Below are 19,952 nucleotides of genomic sequence, written 5' to 3' on the forward strand. Positions count from 1 at the left end.
GCAATCAACGGTATTGGCCTCTGGGCGGTATCCCACAGTGCACCACTGTGACCACTCTGGACAGCAATCTCAGCTCGGATGCAGTGGCCAGGTAAACAGAAAAAGCCCCGCGAAATTTTGATTTTCATTTCCTGTTTGCCCAGCGTGGAGCTCTGATCAGCACGGGTGGCATTGCAGTCCCAAATCCAAAAAGAGCTCCAGCATGGACCATACGGGAGATACTGAATGAGGAAACAAATCTGTTCTATCAGAGCTCCATTACAGAAGACGAAATGCCAAAGCGTTTGAAAACAAAAATCTACAGGCTACACAGTGCTGCGTGACAAGCGTAACGGGAAGCCAGAGACTCAAACGGACGCTCATGGAGGGAGGGAGGGGGTACTGAGGACTCCAGCTATCCCACAGTCCATAGCAGTCTCCGAAAAGTATTTGCATTCTTGGCTGAGCTCCCAATACCTGTAGGGTCAAACACATTGTCCGGCGTGGTTCAGGGAATAGCTCATCAATTTATTCCCTCCCCCCCACACGTGAAAGAAAAAGGAAAGAAATCGTTTCTTGACTTTTTTCAATGTCACCCTATGTCTACTGAACGCTGCTGGTAGACGCGATGCTGTAGCAGTGAAGAGCAGTATCCACTCCTCTCCCCTCCCTGGTAGCAGACGGTACATGCTTGATAACTGCTGAATACCCCTGGCTGGCCTCAGGGGGGCCTGGGTAAAAATAGGAATGATTCCTGGTCATTCCCAGTAGATGGTACAGAACGGCTGGTAACCGTCTTCATCATAGCCACGGGGGGCTGAGCTCCATCAGCCCCCTCCCTTTCTGGTGTAAAGAAAAAATTCTGTACTGCCTGGACTATCATAGCAGTGGGATGCTGGATTCCTCTCCCCCACACCGCTTAATGTCCTGCCTGGATTGTCATAGCACGGGGAGGCTGCCTCCTCTTCATTTTATCTCACTAACAAGTCACTGTTTCTTATTCCTGCATTCTTTATAACGTCATGACACAAATGGGGGGGACACTGCCACGGTAGCCCAGGAAGGTTGGGGGAGGAGGGAAACAACGGGTGGTGTTGTTGCAGGGGCACCCCCCGTGAATGGCATGTAGCTCATCATTTCTGCGGGATCTGACACAGAGCAGCTGTACTCTCTGATACACTGCTTCTCTAGTACACTTGCCCCAAATTCTAGGCAGGACTGACTATTTTTAGAAACCATAAAGGAGGGATTGACTCGGGGAGTCATTCCCAGTTTTGCTTTTGTGCCCCCGGCCGACCTCAGCCAGGGGCACCCATGATAGCAGCAGACAGCACAGAAGGACAGATAACCGTCATCTCATTGCCAAATTACCCTAGCAGTAGAACAACTGGTAACCATTTCTGCTATCATGCAAAAGCAAATGAATGCTGCTGTGTAGCGCTGGAGTATCGCCTCTGTCCGCGGCATCCAGTACACATATGGTGACTGTATAAAAAAAAAGCTGAACGGGCTCCATGGTTGCCATGCTATGGCGTCTGCCAAGACAATCCAGGGAAAAAGGGCGCGAAATGATTGTTTGCCGTTGCTTTCACGGAGGAAGGAATGAGTGACGACATTTACCCAGAACCACCTGCGACAATGATTTTTGCCCCATCAGCCACTGGGCTCTCAACCCAGAATTCTAAGGGGCGGGGGAGACTGCGGGAACTATGGGATAGCTACGGAAAAGCTACCCACAGTGCAACGCTCCGGAAATCGACGCTAGCCTCGGACCATGGACGCACACCGCCGAATTAATGTGCTTAGTGTGGCCGTGTGCACTCGACTTTATACAATCTGTTTTATAAAACCGGTTTATGTAAAATCGGAATTATCCCGTAGTGTAGACGTACCCTTAGATAGATTTCCCCACCACCACCTAGTGTAGACCAGGCCTAAGACTCCTAAATAATACTTCCCTAGACAGTCTCCTAGGATTTAAATCTACGCACTGACAAAACGCCTGTGTCCCATGACTGGAGCTCCGAAAATGAACATTTGTGCTGGGAAAACATTAAACTGTAGTATTTGAATTAGTAAGAAACAAGCATCTTTAATCCTGTATGGCCCTGGTTCTGAGAAAGTATTCTCCTCATGTCTTTGTATAAGCACCCAGTCTGCAGGCATATTGGTCACACTAATGAGAAGTTAGAAGTGGAACAGAAATTGCAGTTTACAACAACAGTCTGGATTCTATAGAGTCACTACAGAAACCTAACATTAGTATACTGCAAAACATTTTATTAGATAGAACCAATCAGACTTCAGTTTTAGGAAGCCTAATCCATGATATTTTTAATTAGCAAAAACTCCTACTTTCTCTATAATAGAGAGTACACATACACAAGTCATATGATATTAAAATAAACTCATGAGTAACCCAAGCACTTTTACGATTTCAAGTCCTCCATTTTCCATAAGTTTAGCTTCATTGACAGCAGAAGAAAAGTGACTTATTTCTTACCAGAAGACTGCTTTCCGCTCTGTTGCTCATGCAACATGCCCACTGTCATCAGAAAAACTATAACCAGAAATACTGGAATCCTCCAGGAGCCAGCCACAGAAGCTGAAAGAAAAAAAAAAAGATTTTTCAGCAAAGTTTTTCAGAATTTAATCAAAAATGTTAGTGTAATGCAGCCATTCTGAAGAGAGCAGCCACAACTGGAACCTAGCAATTATAGATAGATATCAGTGCCTAATATCACAGAAGTGTGAGAAATTTTTCTACATCTACAAAATATTTAGACATTAAATGCATTTCTTTCCTTTCTTATGGGACATTTACATTTCTCAATACTCATTCTAATACCTATTAGTCAGCACTCTCTTTATTCAAGAAGTATTACATTATATTGGATATATAATTTAAATTTTTTTTAAATAACTTACATATCAGAATAACTAAAGAAACAACTTCCTTTTAGTAGAACTTCTATATAGAATGAAACAAAGGAGTTTTCTTGCTTGCTCTTTTCTTTTTTTTTGGGCGGTGGGGACGGTCTAATGCTTCAGGATTTGAAGACCAATATTTGTCTGGCTGAAAACTAACCCACAAAGCCACTACATGAGATCTTAAACCACAAAATAGCGTACGTATGAGCACATTTGTGCAACAGTGCAGAAGAGATATGCCTCAGTAAGACATGAAGGAGTGAGCTATGAGCTCTTTCAAGAATATTAGCTTATTATTAATTGTATTAATTAACTACTGTAAGGGCTAGTGACCCCATATAGTTATGCTATTAGAAAGGCAGAATTAGAAGACAATCTTAGTAAAAAAAAAATTAAACATCCTTGGTATCAATATGCTCAGACTGACTGTAGGAGGAAGAGTTTATTTTCATGTTAATTCTGCCATTTGTCTTTTAGGTCTTTAATCTTTGTTACTGAGATTCTCTCAAAAAAAAAAAAAAAAAAAAAAAAAAAAAAAAAAGTAGTAAAAAGTTCCAGATGAGGGGCCAAATTCTCTCCTGTGGCCAAGCTCTGCAGGAAAAAAAAAAGTGGTGTCAAGGAACTGGTTCTGATCCTCGATTCTAAGAGCCAATCATCACCTGGCCCCAGTCAGCATTTAGAACAGCCGCTCTAACTTACACCACTGAAAAAAAGGCAGGCAGTGCCACAGAGTTCCTCCATATTCCCTCCCTGGTGACTACTCCAGGGGGATGGCAGCACAAAAGCTACTTCCTGCAAACTTTACACGAGCGACGAGTTCTTCTGCACAAAGAGAAATTCTCTGCTGGCTATTTGTAATAAGAATCCGGATCTTTTGCGCCACCTGAGGAGGGCAAAGAGGCTGGATCTCAGTTGACAATTTAGCCCAAGGTTGTTCTTTGTTAGGCTTCCGAATTACATGTTATATATAAACACAATGATGTGTTACTCACCTAAGTGGAAGAGCAGTATTATCCAGACAGGAATGGAGATTGCTCTTAAATAACGTTCAGTGCTTGCATTCCACTTGAATGAAACGGTCAACAGATAACCAACAACTAAGGTCCATATCTTTAAAAGAAGAAGATACTTATGGGCATACATATGTACTACACATACATCAATATATACAGATCCATATTAATCAACAGTTAGGGTTTTTTATATGAATTCCTGCACCTTTGAGAGTTGTCTATCGCAGAGGTTCTCAAACTGTGGTCGGTCCATGGACCACCAATGGTCCGCGAGCTCCATTCAGGTGGTCTGTGGATAGTTCCCTCTAAGTTGCATGCTTGAGTGGCTGCACACAAGAGAACGAAGGGCCATTCACCTAATTAGTGGAGCTATGCAGGCATGGCTCCATTAATTAGGTGCCTGGACTCAGGAGAAGATGCACATGTAAGGTGAGGTGGTGGCCTTGGGGGGAAATAGAGGATAGGTGGGAGGGGACTGGGCACTGAGAAGGGGCGGGGGGAGGGGTTTGGATGTGCAGGGCTGCAGTGGCCAGAGAAAGAGGTGACTTTTCCAAGCTCCAGGGCTGCAGCCGCCGGGGAGAGATGATCCTCCCTCCCAGCCTCAAGCCTGTGGCAGGGAAGAGACGCCGCCCCTTTCCAGCCCCAGTTTGGTGGCTGCTGCAGTGGAGAAGAGAGGGAGAGACTCTCCCTCCTTCACAGCTCCAACTTGGGGGCTGCCGTGGCAGGGGAGAGAGGGCACATCCATCCCATTAGAAAGGTAAGACTACTGATCTTAAAATGAGTTGTGTGCTTTTATTTGTAGAACAAAAAAAGCTTATTATTAAGGTTTTTTTTTTTTATATAGCACTTTTATCCAAACCAATTTACAATAGTTAGCTAACAGTACAAGCAACATTTGGAAAGATTAAGTGGTCCTCCGAGACCCTCAGCAATTTTCAAGTGGTCCATGGAAAAAAAAGTTTGAGAACCATTGGTTTACCGTATTAAGCCGCACTTGGGAAAAATCTGGATCAATCTTTAAATCAGAATATTTGCAACTATTAAATTTCTTCTTTCTATACCAAAAAATATTAGATTGCCCACTATATACCTATTTCAAGTTTTTCTAAAATTTAGGTCTAAACTCTGATATGGTTTAAATTTGTTTTATTTTGAAGGGGAAGCTCTCTAGTTCTAAATAACTATTCACATTTGTAGTGAGGTGGTCTGGCTCCCCGCCACCCCAGAGGCTGTTGAGCCTCTCTGGACACCAAAGTGGGAGGAGGCAGCAAATCATGCGCCCGCCCCTCAGTGGTCAGGGTGCAGGACAGGAAGTATAAAAGCCTGCCCCTAGAGCTCACTTGGCTCTCAGTCACCGGAGTGACCACGTTTGTGGCGGAGCTCCTAGTGGGGAGACCACGGCGATCGGCTACTGACCTGAGGACTGGACAGACCAGACGCCACCAGAAGCTAGCCCGAACCCAGGGGAGCTGCCAAGCCTACCACTCACCACCTATCCTGAGGAGCCCATGATGCTAGACTCCCTGGAGGACACCACTGTGACTTACGTACCTCTAGAAAGGGAGGAAGGAAGTAGCCCGGGGGAAGCCGACTCTAGTCTGGCTGCAGCACTGCCAGAGCCCATGTCAGTGTGTTGCAGCCAGGATTCCCACTGATACAGCAGCGGGTCTTCTGCCACTGCTAGGGCCCTGGGCTGGGACACAGTGGAGTGGGTGGGCCTGCATTCTCCCTGCCATTCAACTCATGGGTGGCAGTCTCCCACTCTCCCAGGCCTTTGGAGGCTTGGGCCTACTAGTGACCATTTGTTGCCCCGCCCTGACCCAGGGCCTGAGAAATCTGAGAAGAAGGAAAAAAGTCACAGGAGAGGAAGGGAAGAAATAGAAAAAAGAAAAATACAAAAACAAAATAAAAAAACCTCTTCAAATGTATATGTTAAGAGCAGATTTGATCTCAGGCCCAGATTCCGGAAAGCATCCCTATTTATGAAAGCACTTACACATGTTCTTCATTTTTAATTGTGTTTTTAAATTCCACTGAAAACATTAAGATTTAAGCATTTGCTTAAAAGCTTCATATTTAATCAGGGTCTCAAAGGACAAGATGGACAGCATCTTGTGAGCAAGGCAGGGGTCAAGTCACTGAGGAGAAAAGAATAATAAAAGCTTAGCTGTCTATTCATTACCATTACCTAATACAGCGTTTCCCAAATGGATTGCAGGCCTGGCCTGGAGCGGAGGCCTGAGGGGGACGGAGACTAAGCCTGCCTTGCATTCACCCCACAGCTTTGGATCCTGACCCATGAGGCTGGGGCCAGCTTCCTGCTCCAGGTGTTGTGGCCTAGTGCACAAGATCACAGCACCACTCAAGTTTAGCAAGACCACAATGCCTTGAATGGGGAGCCAGACACAGCGTCGCAGGACAGGAGATATGGCTACAGGATCAGGGTGGGTGGGCTCATTCTCTAACAACCCCTTCCCCTCCCTCCTCTCCCTCTCCTCCCCCCTCCCCCACACACTGGGTGGGATTAGGATTGTGGTGCTGGGCGGATGGTGCTGCTTCAGGTGGTCAGTAGGTTGCACAGAAAGAAATACCATAGTTGGTCATCCTTCTAAAAAGTATGGGAGCTACTGATCTAACCCTGAACAAAGCAGGGTCCTGGGGAAACAAAGTGTTTAAATACGCAAAATGAACAGGAATACTTGTGGCACCTTAGAGACTAACAAATTTATTTGAGCATAAGCTTTCGTGGGCTACAGCCCACTTCATTAGATGCACAGAATGGAAGATAAAGTGAGGAGATATATAGGCACATACAGAGAACATGGAAAGGTGGGAGTTCCCCTACCAACTCTAAGAAGCTAATTCCTCCCATTTTTTCATGTTCTCTGTATGTGTATATACACGTTTCCTCACTCTATCTTCCATTCTGTGCATCCAATGAAGTGGGCTGTAGCCCACGAAAGCTTACGCTCAAATAAATTTGTTAGTCTCTAAGGTGCCACAAGTACTCCTGTTCTTTTTGCGGATACAGACTAACACAGCTGCTACCCTGAAACCTGTTTAAATACGATGATTGACTTCAGTAGAGCTAGGATTTCAATAGGAAAACTCCCATTAACTTCTGACAGACCAGGATTTAAAAATATTTCTTTATCAATGTTAATACATATCAGATTATTAAAACTAAAAAACTACTTGGCTTTTCACTATTTTCGCTTTTTGTATTTACTCAGATTTAACTAAAAAATATTAGCCAATTTCTTTGTAATCAGCTTCGCTTTTTCATTCTCATGCATTAATGAATGTTTAAGTCCAAGACCCATTTTTAAATTAGAAAATAATCATAGAAATTTCTGTCAACAAAGTTTCCTATGTTTAAACAGAACGAACACCACAAACACACAGACACCCTTAAAATTTGGACATAAACTACCTGAAAGTGTAACATCTGTAGGGCCAAACTGATTATCTTTATTAAATGTTAAATATTACCTAACACTACAGGCAGCCCCAATGAAGTTCAGTGGAGTGGTTTGTGAAGTAAGGTACTGCTCACTATGAGTAAAGGCATCAATCTAGCCCTTGACTTTAACCATGTATCGATGCTGACTAGTACAGTATCTAGTCAATTTTGCTCTTCAGCTTGTAAAACTGATGAGATCTTTAGATTTTTTGTATTCATTTTAAAAAAAATTCCATCTTGTTAATAAGAGCAGAGTGTTTCAAATACAGGTCTAATTTCTCATTAAAATACTTCTTGCCCTTGTTTTGTCAGCAGCGAATTGTTAGCAGGGCATAAGTAAGGCTGCAAGTCTGTTACAGAGGTCACAGCTTGCATGACTTCTGCAGCAACTGGTGCTGGTCCAGGGCTGCCCAAGCAGGGCAGCCCTGGGCCAGCTGTAGCAGTTGTGTGTGTGGGAGGGGGCTCAGAGATAGGAGAAGAGGCTTGGGGCGGGTGCTTACCTGAAGCAGGGGGGCTCCCCTGCAGCTCCTAGGCAGCGGAGGGGATCTCCGCACTGTGTGCTGCCCACACCTGCAGGCCCTGCCCCTGCAGCTCCCATTGGCCAGGAAGTGCAGCCAATGGGAGCTGCAGCAGCTAGCACTTGTGGCAGGAGCAGCCCCTGCCCTGGCCCATGCCCTCATCGCGTAGGAGCTGCCGAGACACAGATCCAAGTAGGGAGCCCCACTAACCCTCCCTCTCCCAGCATGGGTCCCAGGTTACCTGCTCCAGCACCTGCAGCACCCCCGTACCCACCCCCTGCCCACGAGAACCCACGCCACCCACCCAAGTTTTAGTCATGGTGGGTATTTTTAGTAAAAGTCATGGACAGATCACGGCCGTGAATTTTTGTTTATGGCCCGTGACCTGTCCATGACTTATACTAAAAATACCCACTGTGACTAAAACGTAGCCTTAGGCATAGACTTGGATATCAGAGATAATATTAAAATAAAATATGCTCCACCGTTCAAGTAGTACATAAAGCTCCCAAATCATAACACTTCAAGTTTTCAAATAATTTCAAACAAAACAAAAATGATATTTATCTAAATATTTAGCAGTGTTCAGTCCTCATTTCCAAAAGTTTAACTGTTATAATTGGTTATAATAAATTGTTCATTAAATGAATGCATTTCATATTTGTGTGCTATCCATTCAGATTGAAATTCCTGTTTTAACAGGTGTCAGCAATCTTGTTTCAGAAACTAAATAAAGATATACCATTCCACAAGGCCATGGAAACCAGTTGTCAGTTGACTCCAGAGGTGTGAGGGATTCAATTCAAGTGAAATTATGGATTAAATGAATCTATGCTAATTTAGGTATTGGTGTCTGCTAATGAGCAGTACATTTGCAACATTTAAAATATGATGCAGAACATTTTTTTTTAAATTTGAGTGACCCACTTTAGAAGTTGTTAATATTGCTGAAAATTCTGCTGACTAAACAAATTACTTGAAACTTAACATGGGCTGGTTCCGGATGATGAGAATCAAATCATAACTTGAAAATAATTTCCTACATTTATAAAATATACACACTATATTGTTGAATGGCTTTCCATGGATTTCAGTGAGAACATTAGTGACTGCTGCACATTAGATACTGATCATACAGATTACTGGTGTGCATCTCCACTGAACGGTTTGGAAACTATAGTTTGGTGGGAGGGCGATAAGGGACATACTTGGAAGAGGAAGATAATCAATATCTGCTTTTGTGAAAATTCCAGTTCCAGTGATGATTACTGTTCCAATCCTAGCATGGACACAAATTCCACACTATTCACATCCCTCAAGTGGACTTCTGAAACCCACTTTAAACAAATTATTCTAAATTATAATGTCTATCAATATCATGGGCCTGATTGACAAAGGTGTGTAGATATAACTGGGTCAATCTATATACGTGTACATTTCAGATCCTGGGGTACACATGCATACACTAATTAACAAGACTGTACCAAGTTCAGGGAAAACAGCTAAAGAATTTCCTTGGGCAAAGAAAGGAGAATAAAGTTCTCATTCCTAACATGCCCTTAAAACAGGTTTTATTAAATGGAATACATGCCAGGGGCCTCACTTCATGAGCACATTTATTGTTCAGACATAATCAAGTATATTTATTGTTCAAAATGAAAAATTTTCAATTCTGTAAATAAAAAAAAAAGACAAAAATACAATAATCAAATCCCCAGTCTACCAGCTAGCAAAGTCTACTACGCTCTATCACCATTTACACCAATTTGCTTATAACTTGAGCTTGCTTTATTTCCTTTAAGAAACTTGAGTACCTACTCAAGGAAATTTTGGCCAAGCAAGTCTCAGTTTGTTAAAGTCGCAAACAATTGATGCTGTGTTGACTGGACAGGAGGGCAAGTCCTAGGAACTGTCAGTTTGTAAAATTTAAACTGTCCCGTCTTCCATAATTATCTTTCTACCATTTTGATGCAACTCCCTGTGACAATTTGCTTCAGATAGATTTTGAGAAGAAATCTGGATCTACAGTTTTAAATACTGGACGAGAAGCATCAGTCACAATTACATACTAGCAGCCAAGTTTCAGTCTCTATTTCCTGTTCTGGGATTAAAAAGCATCTAAATGACTTTGAAGCCCAAATCCCACTGACCTTCAATGAGACTTCAGGCTCCCAAGTGCCTAAATCTCTTCTGAAAATTGGACTAAAGCCTTTTAAATATTTTACTCCTGGGCTCCATTTATTACCTTTGAATCTGGAATCAGTCACGTGGTTAAATAATGGATAAAATCAATAGGTTCTCAAAATTGTTTTTGGTTTGGTTCTTTGGTATTTCCTCTGTTAATTATATCAAACCAGTTTTCATTTAGACTGCAACAGCAGTCCCTCTGAAATCCTGTTTCTTTAAAAAAAAAAAAAAAAGGTTGGTGCGTTATGTAGAATCTTGTGTGTGAAATCCATGCTATATTTTGATCTACTCATACTCACTATAAATTACTGTGGTAGTTGCATGTAAAAGAGACAATTTTCTCGAGTTTTTCCACTCAGTTTCATTCATTGGGAAGATGAATCCTCAAGCCTCTTTTTTTCTATCAACCAACTTGATGGTAATTGCAGATGACTAAACTGCCATCCTCCTTTAGGATGTCATGTTTTACTTCTTTCTCAGTGAGGTTTAAATAGTGAGCTGAATGCTTCTGTGTCAGAATTTTAGGATGATTCCAACAGACAAGTTTTCTTTCTTCCTCCATGTGACACTGTACCCCATATTCTTCATAAAAATATAGCTGTAATATGAATATGACATAACTAAGATGTGTTATGGGAGATGGGACACACGAGGTATCACTGGAAAGGTTATGATTTGCTGAATGTGATTATCAAATTTGTATGCATGTGTCAGTTCTGTATTTGAAGTTAGGAATATTGACTATGTAACAATTACAATTGTGTATGTACTTGGGGAATGTTCACCAGAGAGTAGGCAATCAGTCTGAATGGGTCATTAAGATAGACAATAGAATAGGTCTTTGAAGAAGCTGATCTCATCTTCCTAGACTTCCTGTGGACATTACAAATAAGCCTTGTCTCATGGAAGCTTTAACACTGCAAGGTCATATGATGTCACCTAGTATGGAGTACCACCTTGGACACTGCTGGTATTTTTCCACTGGAAACAAAGGATTCCCACCTTATGTAAATCTTATTTAAGGCTGGGAAGTGAGTCAATCAGGGCTCTTCTCCATGGCCTTCCTACCCAAGTAAGGAGACTGCTGAAAGCACCTGAAGAGGAAAAGGAACTAAACGAGGAAAAAGCAGGGGCTGAGTCCAGGCTGAGACAGGGGTCTAACCTGTAAAGAGATAACTGGAACTGTGAGCTTCAGAAACTCTGCAGTCTGCCTAAAACAACATACAGGGTGAGAAATTACTATTGGTAATCTGTTTCTTTAGTGTATTAAGATCAGTTTGTGTGTTTTGCTCAGTAATGCTTTGTTCTCTCTGTTATCCCTTATAATCACTAAAAATTTACCTTTTGTAGTTAATAAACTTATTTCCTGTTTACACCAAAACCCAGTTTGTGCAATTCGTAAGTGTGGGGGGGAGCCATACATATCTCCCTCCACATAGAGGGTGGGGGCTTACACTATCTAGATCTCTATATAGCGCAAGCCAATATTATTTCGGGTTTACACTCCAGAGGGTATGTGCACAGAAGAGCTGGACATTCCCCTAGCTGAGCCATCCCACAGAGAGCTAATCGTAGACTCTGTGAGATTCTGCAGCTGGGTGTGTCCCTGCCTGTGTGTGTGCTGGAAAGAGGCTTAGAGCCTGTCACAGCAGCACAGAATAGTAAGGGAAACACAGGCTGGTAGGACAGCAGGCTCAGTGGGACCCTAGCACATCCGGTGGCACCCCAAAAGGGGGGTCCAACCCATGACACCCCATTTATCTTCATTGTCTGAATAAATGACAAAGACCTCTTTTTCCATACTTCTCTCCGCATTCTTCGATAACACTTTCAGCAACTTGATCACAATGTGCTGCAGTTTTCTTGGAAGAAACAGAAAAATCCATTTCCCCCCACCCTCCACTGATACTTTAAGTACTCATCTCATGTTTCACCAATTGTTTTGCATTTATGTCAGTGCAAATTCTGCTAGCTGCATCATCTAGTAGTGAAACAGAGTTTAAATTTGACGGAGGAAGCGTATTCAGCACAAGGTGCTTAATGATCTCTGCAAATTGCTGACTGAAGGCAATGTCAGCAAAAAGCTGTGACTTCAAGTTCAAGTCTTCGCTTTCAGTTGTTTTTATATTTACTCCTGGGGGAATTTTACCACCACTGCGCATATGCGGAATTCATGTCCAGTGCAGAATTATTTCCCCCCCTTCCAGAAAATACATTTTGCCTGACAAGTGCTGCAATTCTGCCTGTCACCCACCAGAGGCTGCTCTAGCATCAGGACAGTCAGCTGTGTTCATCACAGCACTGTGCCTGCAGAGCTAGATTAAGACAGACAAAGTGGGGCACACAGGACTGCTTGTGGGGAGACAGGGGTCAGAGGCTGGACTTCAGAAGTGCTAGTAGGGGGAGACAGCTTGGGTTGCAGGCTCAGGAGCTAGTGGGGTAACAGCACTGAGCCAGAACTGAATGGGAGAAGGGCTGCAAAATGGAAGTACAGAGTAAAACATGATAGAAGTTTAAACTTCGGTCTCAAGATATGGACAGTATGCTGTCCAAACAGAAGACTGAAAAAAAAAAAGACTTAATATCATGATTAATATTTAGACTTTACAAGAGAAATTTCAGTGGAATGAAGAGGATGGAGACCAGACTGAAGGGAAAGGAAATCAAGACATTATAAACAGATACCCCACCTCAAGGAACTGAGATAAAAGGGAAAAAGAAGATTGGCTAAAAAGAAATGTTGGCAGGTTGAAAAGTTTACCAACGCAACTTTGCTTTTTCCTGAGTTTTCACAGCACCATATTTACAACCTCAATGTTCTTATCCTGAGCAACTTAAGTTGATCAAAAATGAAATGGGGCTTGCATGCACCTTGAGATTCCTCACTGAATTAAGCAGGGTCTTTCCCTTGGTTTACTGCAAATGCTCATTTTACATTTAAAACACAGAAGTTAATGTGCATGAAAGCTCAAAAAAGTGCCTAAAGTGTATGTAGGTAAAATAATTTCATTCAAACTTGCCGACAGTGTGAAGCATTTTTCATCCAAATTTCAGCTTTAAAATGAAAGATTAGTTTCTGAAGTGCATAGTCATTTCCATGGTTGTATAATTACATTATACATGAGTACCTTACTGTAATTTAGCGAAATCACAACCTATTTTCACTAGGACTTTGACCGTAAAATACTGAACTTAGAGACACTGTCCCAAATTTCAACTTTCTACCTCACATTTCTAAGATGCTTCAGGTGTTTAAAACAAGATTTTAATGACAGCAAAAAGTATCTGAACTCCTTTCATTCAATAACTAACTATTTTTGTTCAAACAAAATAATTCACCCACGACCAGAGGCCAAACCTAGAAAATTTCAGGGAAAAGCATCTTAAGATTTCTCATCTTCCCACTCCCACTAATACTTGTTAAAACACTTTAGCAAACATGGTTACAAGTGCTACTTAAGTTTATGCCCTGATCAGACTGAGGTTAGGAAGAATATCTATCTATATGAAACAATAAATATTTGGGTAGGTGTGAATGGAGAAAGACAGGTGGAAGAGAAGAGATCTATGGGTGTCATATTCCTCTGAAGCTTCCAGTTTCAGCCTGTGAAAGACGCAGAATACTGGACTGATGAATCACTGGTTTTTCCTAATATGGCAAATTCTAGGTTCCTATTACAAAGGCCTACATATTTGTAACAAACTCATGGATTATACTCACTAACAAAGAAGTTCATTAAAGGCAAGAGAAGAGATCATTATTCTATATTTTTTCTATATCTACAACATTCCCCACAAAAGGGAGGGGGGGCGGAAATGAAGGTATTCATACACTCAACTCCCTAAAACAAAATTCAGCTGTATGGGCCTGGTTTGTAATGATGCCTTCTCAGAACTCCATTGACTCTAAGGGGACAACACGCACACAGATGCCATCACAGGACAAGGGTCTAGATTTCCCTCAAAACATGAATGCACAAAAGAAATGGCCTACTTCCTAACTCTTTGAATTGATGGTACAAAATATTTTCTAATAACTAATACCACCTTATATTTACAGTGCCTTTCATCCTAAAGCACTTTACAGACTGACAGATCGTAAAGATGCATGTAACGTCATTCATGTGAGTAAAGTTACATACATGCTTAAGTGTTTGCAGGATTGGGACACCTATATAAATTTATATTTAAAATAGTAAAAAGGGTGCCTATTAACATTCTAAGCACCTTTGATATAAATTACAAAAAACAGAGACAGAGGGATCACCTCGCCCAATCAAGCCTGGTAACAATACCAAACCTGAAAATAAGGGCTCTCCGTAGAGCAAAAGTTTTGTCTCTTTCACCGATAAAAGATATTACCTCACCCAGCTTGTCTCAGTGGTAAAAATAGACTGGGGTAGAACAGAGTAGCTATTTAAGATTACAGAGCATCTTTGTGCAACAGTTTAGAACTGGAAAAATAACTAAGCAGAAAGTAATAATTGAAATTAGTATATGGCTAAAATACTGGGATATAGCACTGCAATATAGCTATTGCAACAAATCAGGGGTGCTGGACAATTTGTACAGTGGGGATACTGAGAGCCATTGAACCAAACTGTAAACCCTGTATATGATGGAAACCACTTCAAGCCCACACGCCCAGTTCCAGCACCTATGCAACAAATGCTGAGGTTCAATCTTATATAAGCTGTTAAATACCACACTGCTGAACCTCAAGTCAAACATTTAAAGACATGTAATGTATTTGCTCTGAATGAGACTTTCAAAGTCACGTCCGCTCTAGGTGAGCACAAGAACTTCCATAGCATTCTGTGTAGCAGTAAAGTTTACTTCAGTGTCCCTAAAATTTCCTTTTCCTGTCAGTGTTGTACAGCATACTCTGCAACATCCTAGAGTAAAAGCTGTGCACACATATTGGGAAGAGCTTTTGGGAAGGGCTTGCAGATTCTCTAAGATGAAAACCATCACACAAATTGAAGATTTCTGTCAAGAATATTTTTTGTAGGGCAATATGATTTTTTGTAAAAGCACCATGCTGTCCCTTAAGCATCCCACTACTCCCTACCACAATTCCCATCTAGCATCCAGGTAGCTAGAAGTGTGGTTAGCAGTGACTGCACAATATGGTATTCCTGGGATGTTTAAGGTAGGTCTCCATCAACAAACCATCCTAATGTAGATGCCACTTAGCTAGGGCCATACCAAATTCATGGCCATGAAAAATGTGTCACGGATTGTGAAATCTTGTCTTGTGTGCTTTTACCCTATACTATATAGATTTCATGGGGGAGACAAGCATTTCTCAAACTGGGGGTCCTGACGCAAAAGGGAAATGTAGGGAGGTCACACAGTTATTTTAGGGGGTCGCAGTATTGCCACCCTTACTTCTGCTCTACCTTCAGAGCTGGGTGGCCAGAGAGAAGCAGCTGTTGGCTGGGCACCCAGCTCTGAAGGCAGCACCCTGCCAGCAGCAGTCCAGAAGTAAGGGCAGAACACCTAGAACACCTGGAAAAAGTCTTTGAGCACATCAGGCAGGCTGGACTAACTGTTAAGCCTAAAAAGTGTCAAATAGGCCAAAACAGAGTAACTTACTTTGGACACCAGGTGGGTCAAGGAAAATAAACCCCCTACAGGCCAAGGTGGATGCTATCCAAAAGTGGCCTGTCCCAAAGTCAAAGAAACAGGTCCAATCCTTCTTAGGCTTGGCCGGGTATTACAGGTAATTTGTACTACACTACAGCCAAATCGCTGCCCCACCAACTGACTTGACCAAAAAGACCCAGCCAAATGCAGTTAAGTTTACTGATGAGTGTCAGAAGGCCTTTACCCACCTTAAGGCTACACTCATGTCTGACCCTGTGCTAAGGGCTCCAGACTTTGACAAACCATTCCTAGTAACCACAGATGCATCTGAGCGTGGTGTGGGAGCAGTTTTAATGCAGGAAGGACCGGATCAAAACTTCCATCCTGTCGTGTTTCTCAGCAAGAAACTGTCTGAGAGGGAAAGCCACTAGTCAATCAGTGAAAAAGAATGCTACGCCATTGTGTATGCCCTGGAAAAGCTAAGTCCATACGTTTGGGGACGGCGTTTCCACCTACAAACCAACCATGCTGCGCTAAAGTGGCTTCATACTGCCAAGGGAAGCAACAAAAAACTGCTGCGATGGAGTTTAGCTCTCCAAGATTTTGATTTTGAAATTCAACACATTTCAGGAGCTTCTAACAAAGTAGCTGATGCACTCTCCTGTGAAAGCTTCCCAGAATCAACTGGTTAAAAATTGTCCTTAAAATGTAAAAAGTCTTGTAGGTTACAAAATCAGAAGTATATGTAAAAGTGCATGTGTTTTACTAATCTGTTTATTCTAAAGTTCTCAGAAGAAATCACAGCCAGTGTGGTTCCACACTGTCTGAGATTTGGGGGCGTGTCATAAACAGATAGTTAAGGGTTAACTTAACTATGTTAATGTCTCTTTTACCTGTAAAGGGTTAAGAAGCTCAGTGAACCTGGCTGACACCTGACCAGAGGACCAATAGGGGGACAAGATACTTTCAAATCTTGGTGGAGGGAAGTCTTTGTTTGTGCTTCTTGTTTTGTTCCTTGTTCGCTCTCGGGACTGAGAGGGACAAGATGTACACCCAGGCTTTCCCAATCTTTCTGAATCAGTCTTTCATGTTTCAAAATTGTAAGTAGTAGTCAGGCAAGGCGGATTAGTCTTATGTTTCTCAATTTGTAAATGTGTCTTTTTGCTAGAAGGATTTTTACCTCTGTTTGCTATAACTTTGAATCTAAGGCTGGGGGTGGGAGGGGTCCCTCTAGTCTATATGAATCTGAGTACCCTGTAAAGCATTTTCCATCCTGATTTTACAGAGATAATTTTTACCTTTTCTTTCTTTAATTAAAAGCTTTCTTTTTAAGAACCTGATTGATTTTTCCTTGTTTTAAAATCCAAGGGATTGAGTCAGAACTCACCAGGGATTGGTGGAGGGAAAAGGAGGGGGATAGTTAATTCCTCTTTGTTTTAAGATCCAAGGAGTTTGGATCTGTGTAAGCCTCTCAAGGCAACCCAGGGAAGGGAGAGTCTGGGGGGAAAAAGAGGGGGATGGTTAATTTCTCCTTGTTTTAAGACCCAAGGGGTTTGGGTCTTGGGTTACCTAGGGAAGGTTTTGGGGGAACAGAAAGTATGCCAGACACTAACTTCTGGCTGGTGGCAGCATACCAGATTTAAGCTAATAATTAAGCTTAAAAGTGATCATGCAGGTCCCCACTTCTTGAACTCTAAAGTTCAAAGTGGGAAAAAAACCTTGACAGTGACAATACCACACCATGCCATCCTTACTTCTGCGCTGCTGCTGACTGCCTTGAGAGCTGGGCTACAAGCCAGCAGCCGCCACTCTCCAGCTGTCCAGCTCTGAAGGCAGCACCACCGCCAGCAGCAACATAGAGGTACAGGTAGTAGTACTACAACCCCCCTATAATAACCCTTTGACACCTCCCCCCAACTCCTTTTTGTGTTAGTAACCCTACAATTACAACACCATGAAATTTCAGATTTAAATAGCTGAAATCATAACATTTACAATTTTTAAAGTCCTATGACTATGATGAAATTGACCAAAATGGACTGTGAATTTAGTAGGACCCTCGCTATAGCTTATACCACCAATTCAGTGGGCAAAATAAACCAGCAAAAGCACATTTATGTTGTTATAAATGTATCTAGATTAGGGCTTTTGCCAGTACAAAAATATTGCAAACAAAACTACACCACTAGAGTATATTGATCAGAGAAAGTTTCTAGCGCAGACACAGGTGAAGTGAAAGCGATGCTAGCCTTCCTCATGCCTTTCCAAGCAATACCAACAATGATTTCATATTGAGGCTAGTTCTGGTCCTCTTTCAATTATTAGAGGTTGAGCTTTAAGGCTGGGAATCCATAAGTGTTTAGACTCCTAAATCCCCGATAAAAATCAATGGTATATATTTAGGCACCAGACTCCTACTGTACATCCTACCAAAGGACTTCCATACATAACTCCCACTGATTTCACTGTTGTGAATCCCATCCTGCTCATCAAGCCTGCTGAAAAGTGGTACACCAGCGGTTCTCAAACTTTTGTATTAGTGACCCCACCTTTCACATAACATGCCTCTGAGTGCAACCTCCCCCCCCCTTATAAATCAAAAACACTTTTTTTGTATATTTAACACCGTTATAAATGCTGGAGGCAAAGCAGGGTTTGGGGTAGAGCTTGACAGCTCACAACCCCCCATGCGCAACCCCCTGAGGGATCCCAACTCCCAGTTTGAGAGCCCCTGTGTTACAGGACACCAGGCTAAGCCTCTCCCTGCACAGGGATAATGAGAAGGAGGCTGGCACCAAGCCCCCTAACACAGATCCATGGGAGCGAGGGGGTGGGGCAGCGGAGAGATGTTGAGCCACCTGGGTGATGCTCGGGGCAGACCGCGCCTCCCCCCACACATCTATGCGATTCCCATGGTGACAGAGGCGAAACCGAGCCCACCCCAGCTCCCAGACTCACCCACAGGCTGCTGAAGAAGTCGAGCCCCTGACAGATCAGGAGTCCGGTCTGGGCCAGCAGCACCTGGACTCCCAGTGAACTGCCGAGGCAATAGAGCCCGTAGAGCAGGGGGCCGCCCGCGCCCAGCAGCAGCAGGAGGCGCCGCCTGCGCAGCACCTGCTCGCCCAGCGCCTCGGCGCCGTAGTTGGCGAAGCAGATGGGCAGCAGCAGGGCGGCCAGCAGCACCGGGGTGCGGGAGCGGTGCAGGCGGCCGAGCCAGCGGCGGCCCAGCGCGGTGAGCGAGCTCTTGAAGGGGTGCAGGAAGGTGCCGCAGAGCACGGCCCAGAGTAGCGGCCGCAGGAAGGCCTCCAGGATGAAGTAGACCAGCACGGCGGCGCCGCAGCACAGCCCGGCGAAGAGCAGCGCCCCGGTGTTGTAGAAGGCCTGCTTGATGGGCTTCTCCAGCCGCGGCAGCGACGACACCGCCGCCGGCGGCAGCAGCAGCAGCCGCGGCGCCGCGCCCTCCGCCGCCCCGGGGGGACCCGCAGCGCTGCGCTCCGGAGACTGGCTGCTGCTGCCCGCACCGGGAGCCGAGCAGGAGCCCGGCCGCCTTCGTCCCTGCAGCGGGGAGCCGGGAGGAGACGGGACGCGGGGACTCGCCGCGGATTCTCCGCTGTCAGCCATCGCTCCCGCCTCACGCCCCCTCCACGCCGTTAACCGCCGCTGTCGCCAGGGGAGAGCGGCACAGGCACAGACACGCTACATGAGCCGCCGGGGATGCTGGGAAATGTAGTCTGTCTTTCGTTGCCTCCCCACGGAAGACTGGCTCGAAGAGGATTCTGGGAAACGTAGTTTCTCTGTCTCCGCCTTCCCCAGGCGATTGTGATGCTGAGAGCATAAGTTCGTCAGACGAGGAAGTGCAGAGGATGCCGGGAAATGCACGCGCTCGGGGCGGGGCGAGGGAGCCTGATGATAGTGCTTTCTTAATGGCGGTGATTGGTGAAGCAGGGGATGGTGGGAGATGTAGTTTCTTGTGCATTTACAGCCCTGCGCATCGGTTCTCTCACACGGATCTAAAAGGTGAGCAACTCGGCATAGCCCGCAGGAGTGAAATTTTTGTTCCTTTATTATTAAATGCGGCTGAAAAAGTGGAGTGAGGCGTTAAGATTATTTTAGTTCTGTATACACATATAAAAGGCACAGGTCCTGTTTATTTAGGAAGACTCAACTACAATTTTCAGGTCCTGAATCATCTGTTATTGCATTGGTTGAAGCAGAAACAGTTCAGTGTATCCACAGTAACTGATGTGGTTTAAGTTTTGTTCCACATCTACC

At 43.7% G+C, this 19,952-nt stretch overlaps 1 protein-coding gene across 2 annotated transcripts in view; it reads right to left on the bottom strand.

Annotated features, from left to right (window-relative positions):
* The window catches only part of TMEM245 (transmembrane protein 245), a 153,838-nt gene extending 134,225 nt beyond the window's left edge, over positions 1-19,613 (bottom strand). For both annotated transcript variants that reach the window (XR_007772299.1, XM_050937683.1), the window contains exons 1-3: positions 18,639-19,613; positions 3,903-4,020; positions 2,483-2,584 (exon numbers count right to left, since the gene is read on the bottom strand). Coding sequence is in view for 1 of the 2 variants with exons in the window: in XM_050937683.1 (XP_050793640.1) it covers positions 2,483-2,584; positions 3,903-4,020; positions 18,639-19,301 (883 nt within the window). In the remaining variant the exon portion in view is untranslated. The remainder of the gene's footprint in view (positions 1-2,482; positions 2,585-3,902; positions 4,021-18,638) is intronic.
* Between the last annotated feature and the right edge of the window lie 339 nt (positions 19,614-19,952).

This window comes from Gopherus flavomarginatus, chromosome 2 (assembly GCF_025201925.1).
Source record: "Gopherus flavomarginatus isolate rGopFla2 chromosome 2, rGopFla2.mat.asm, whole genome shotgun sequence".
Lineage (NCBI taxonomy): Eukaryota > Metazoa > Chordata > Testudines > Testudinidae > Gopherus > Gopherus flavomarginatus.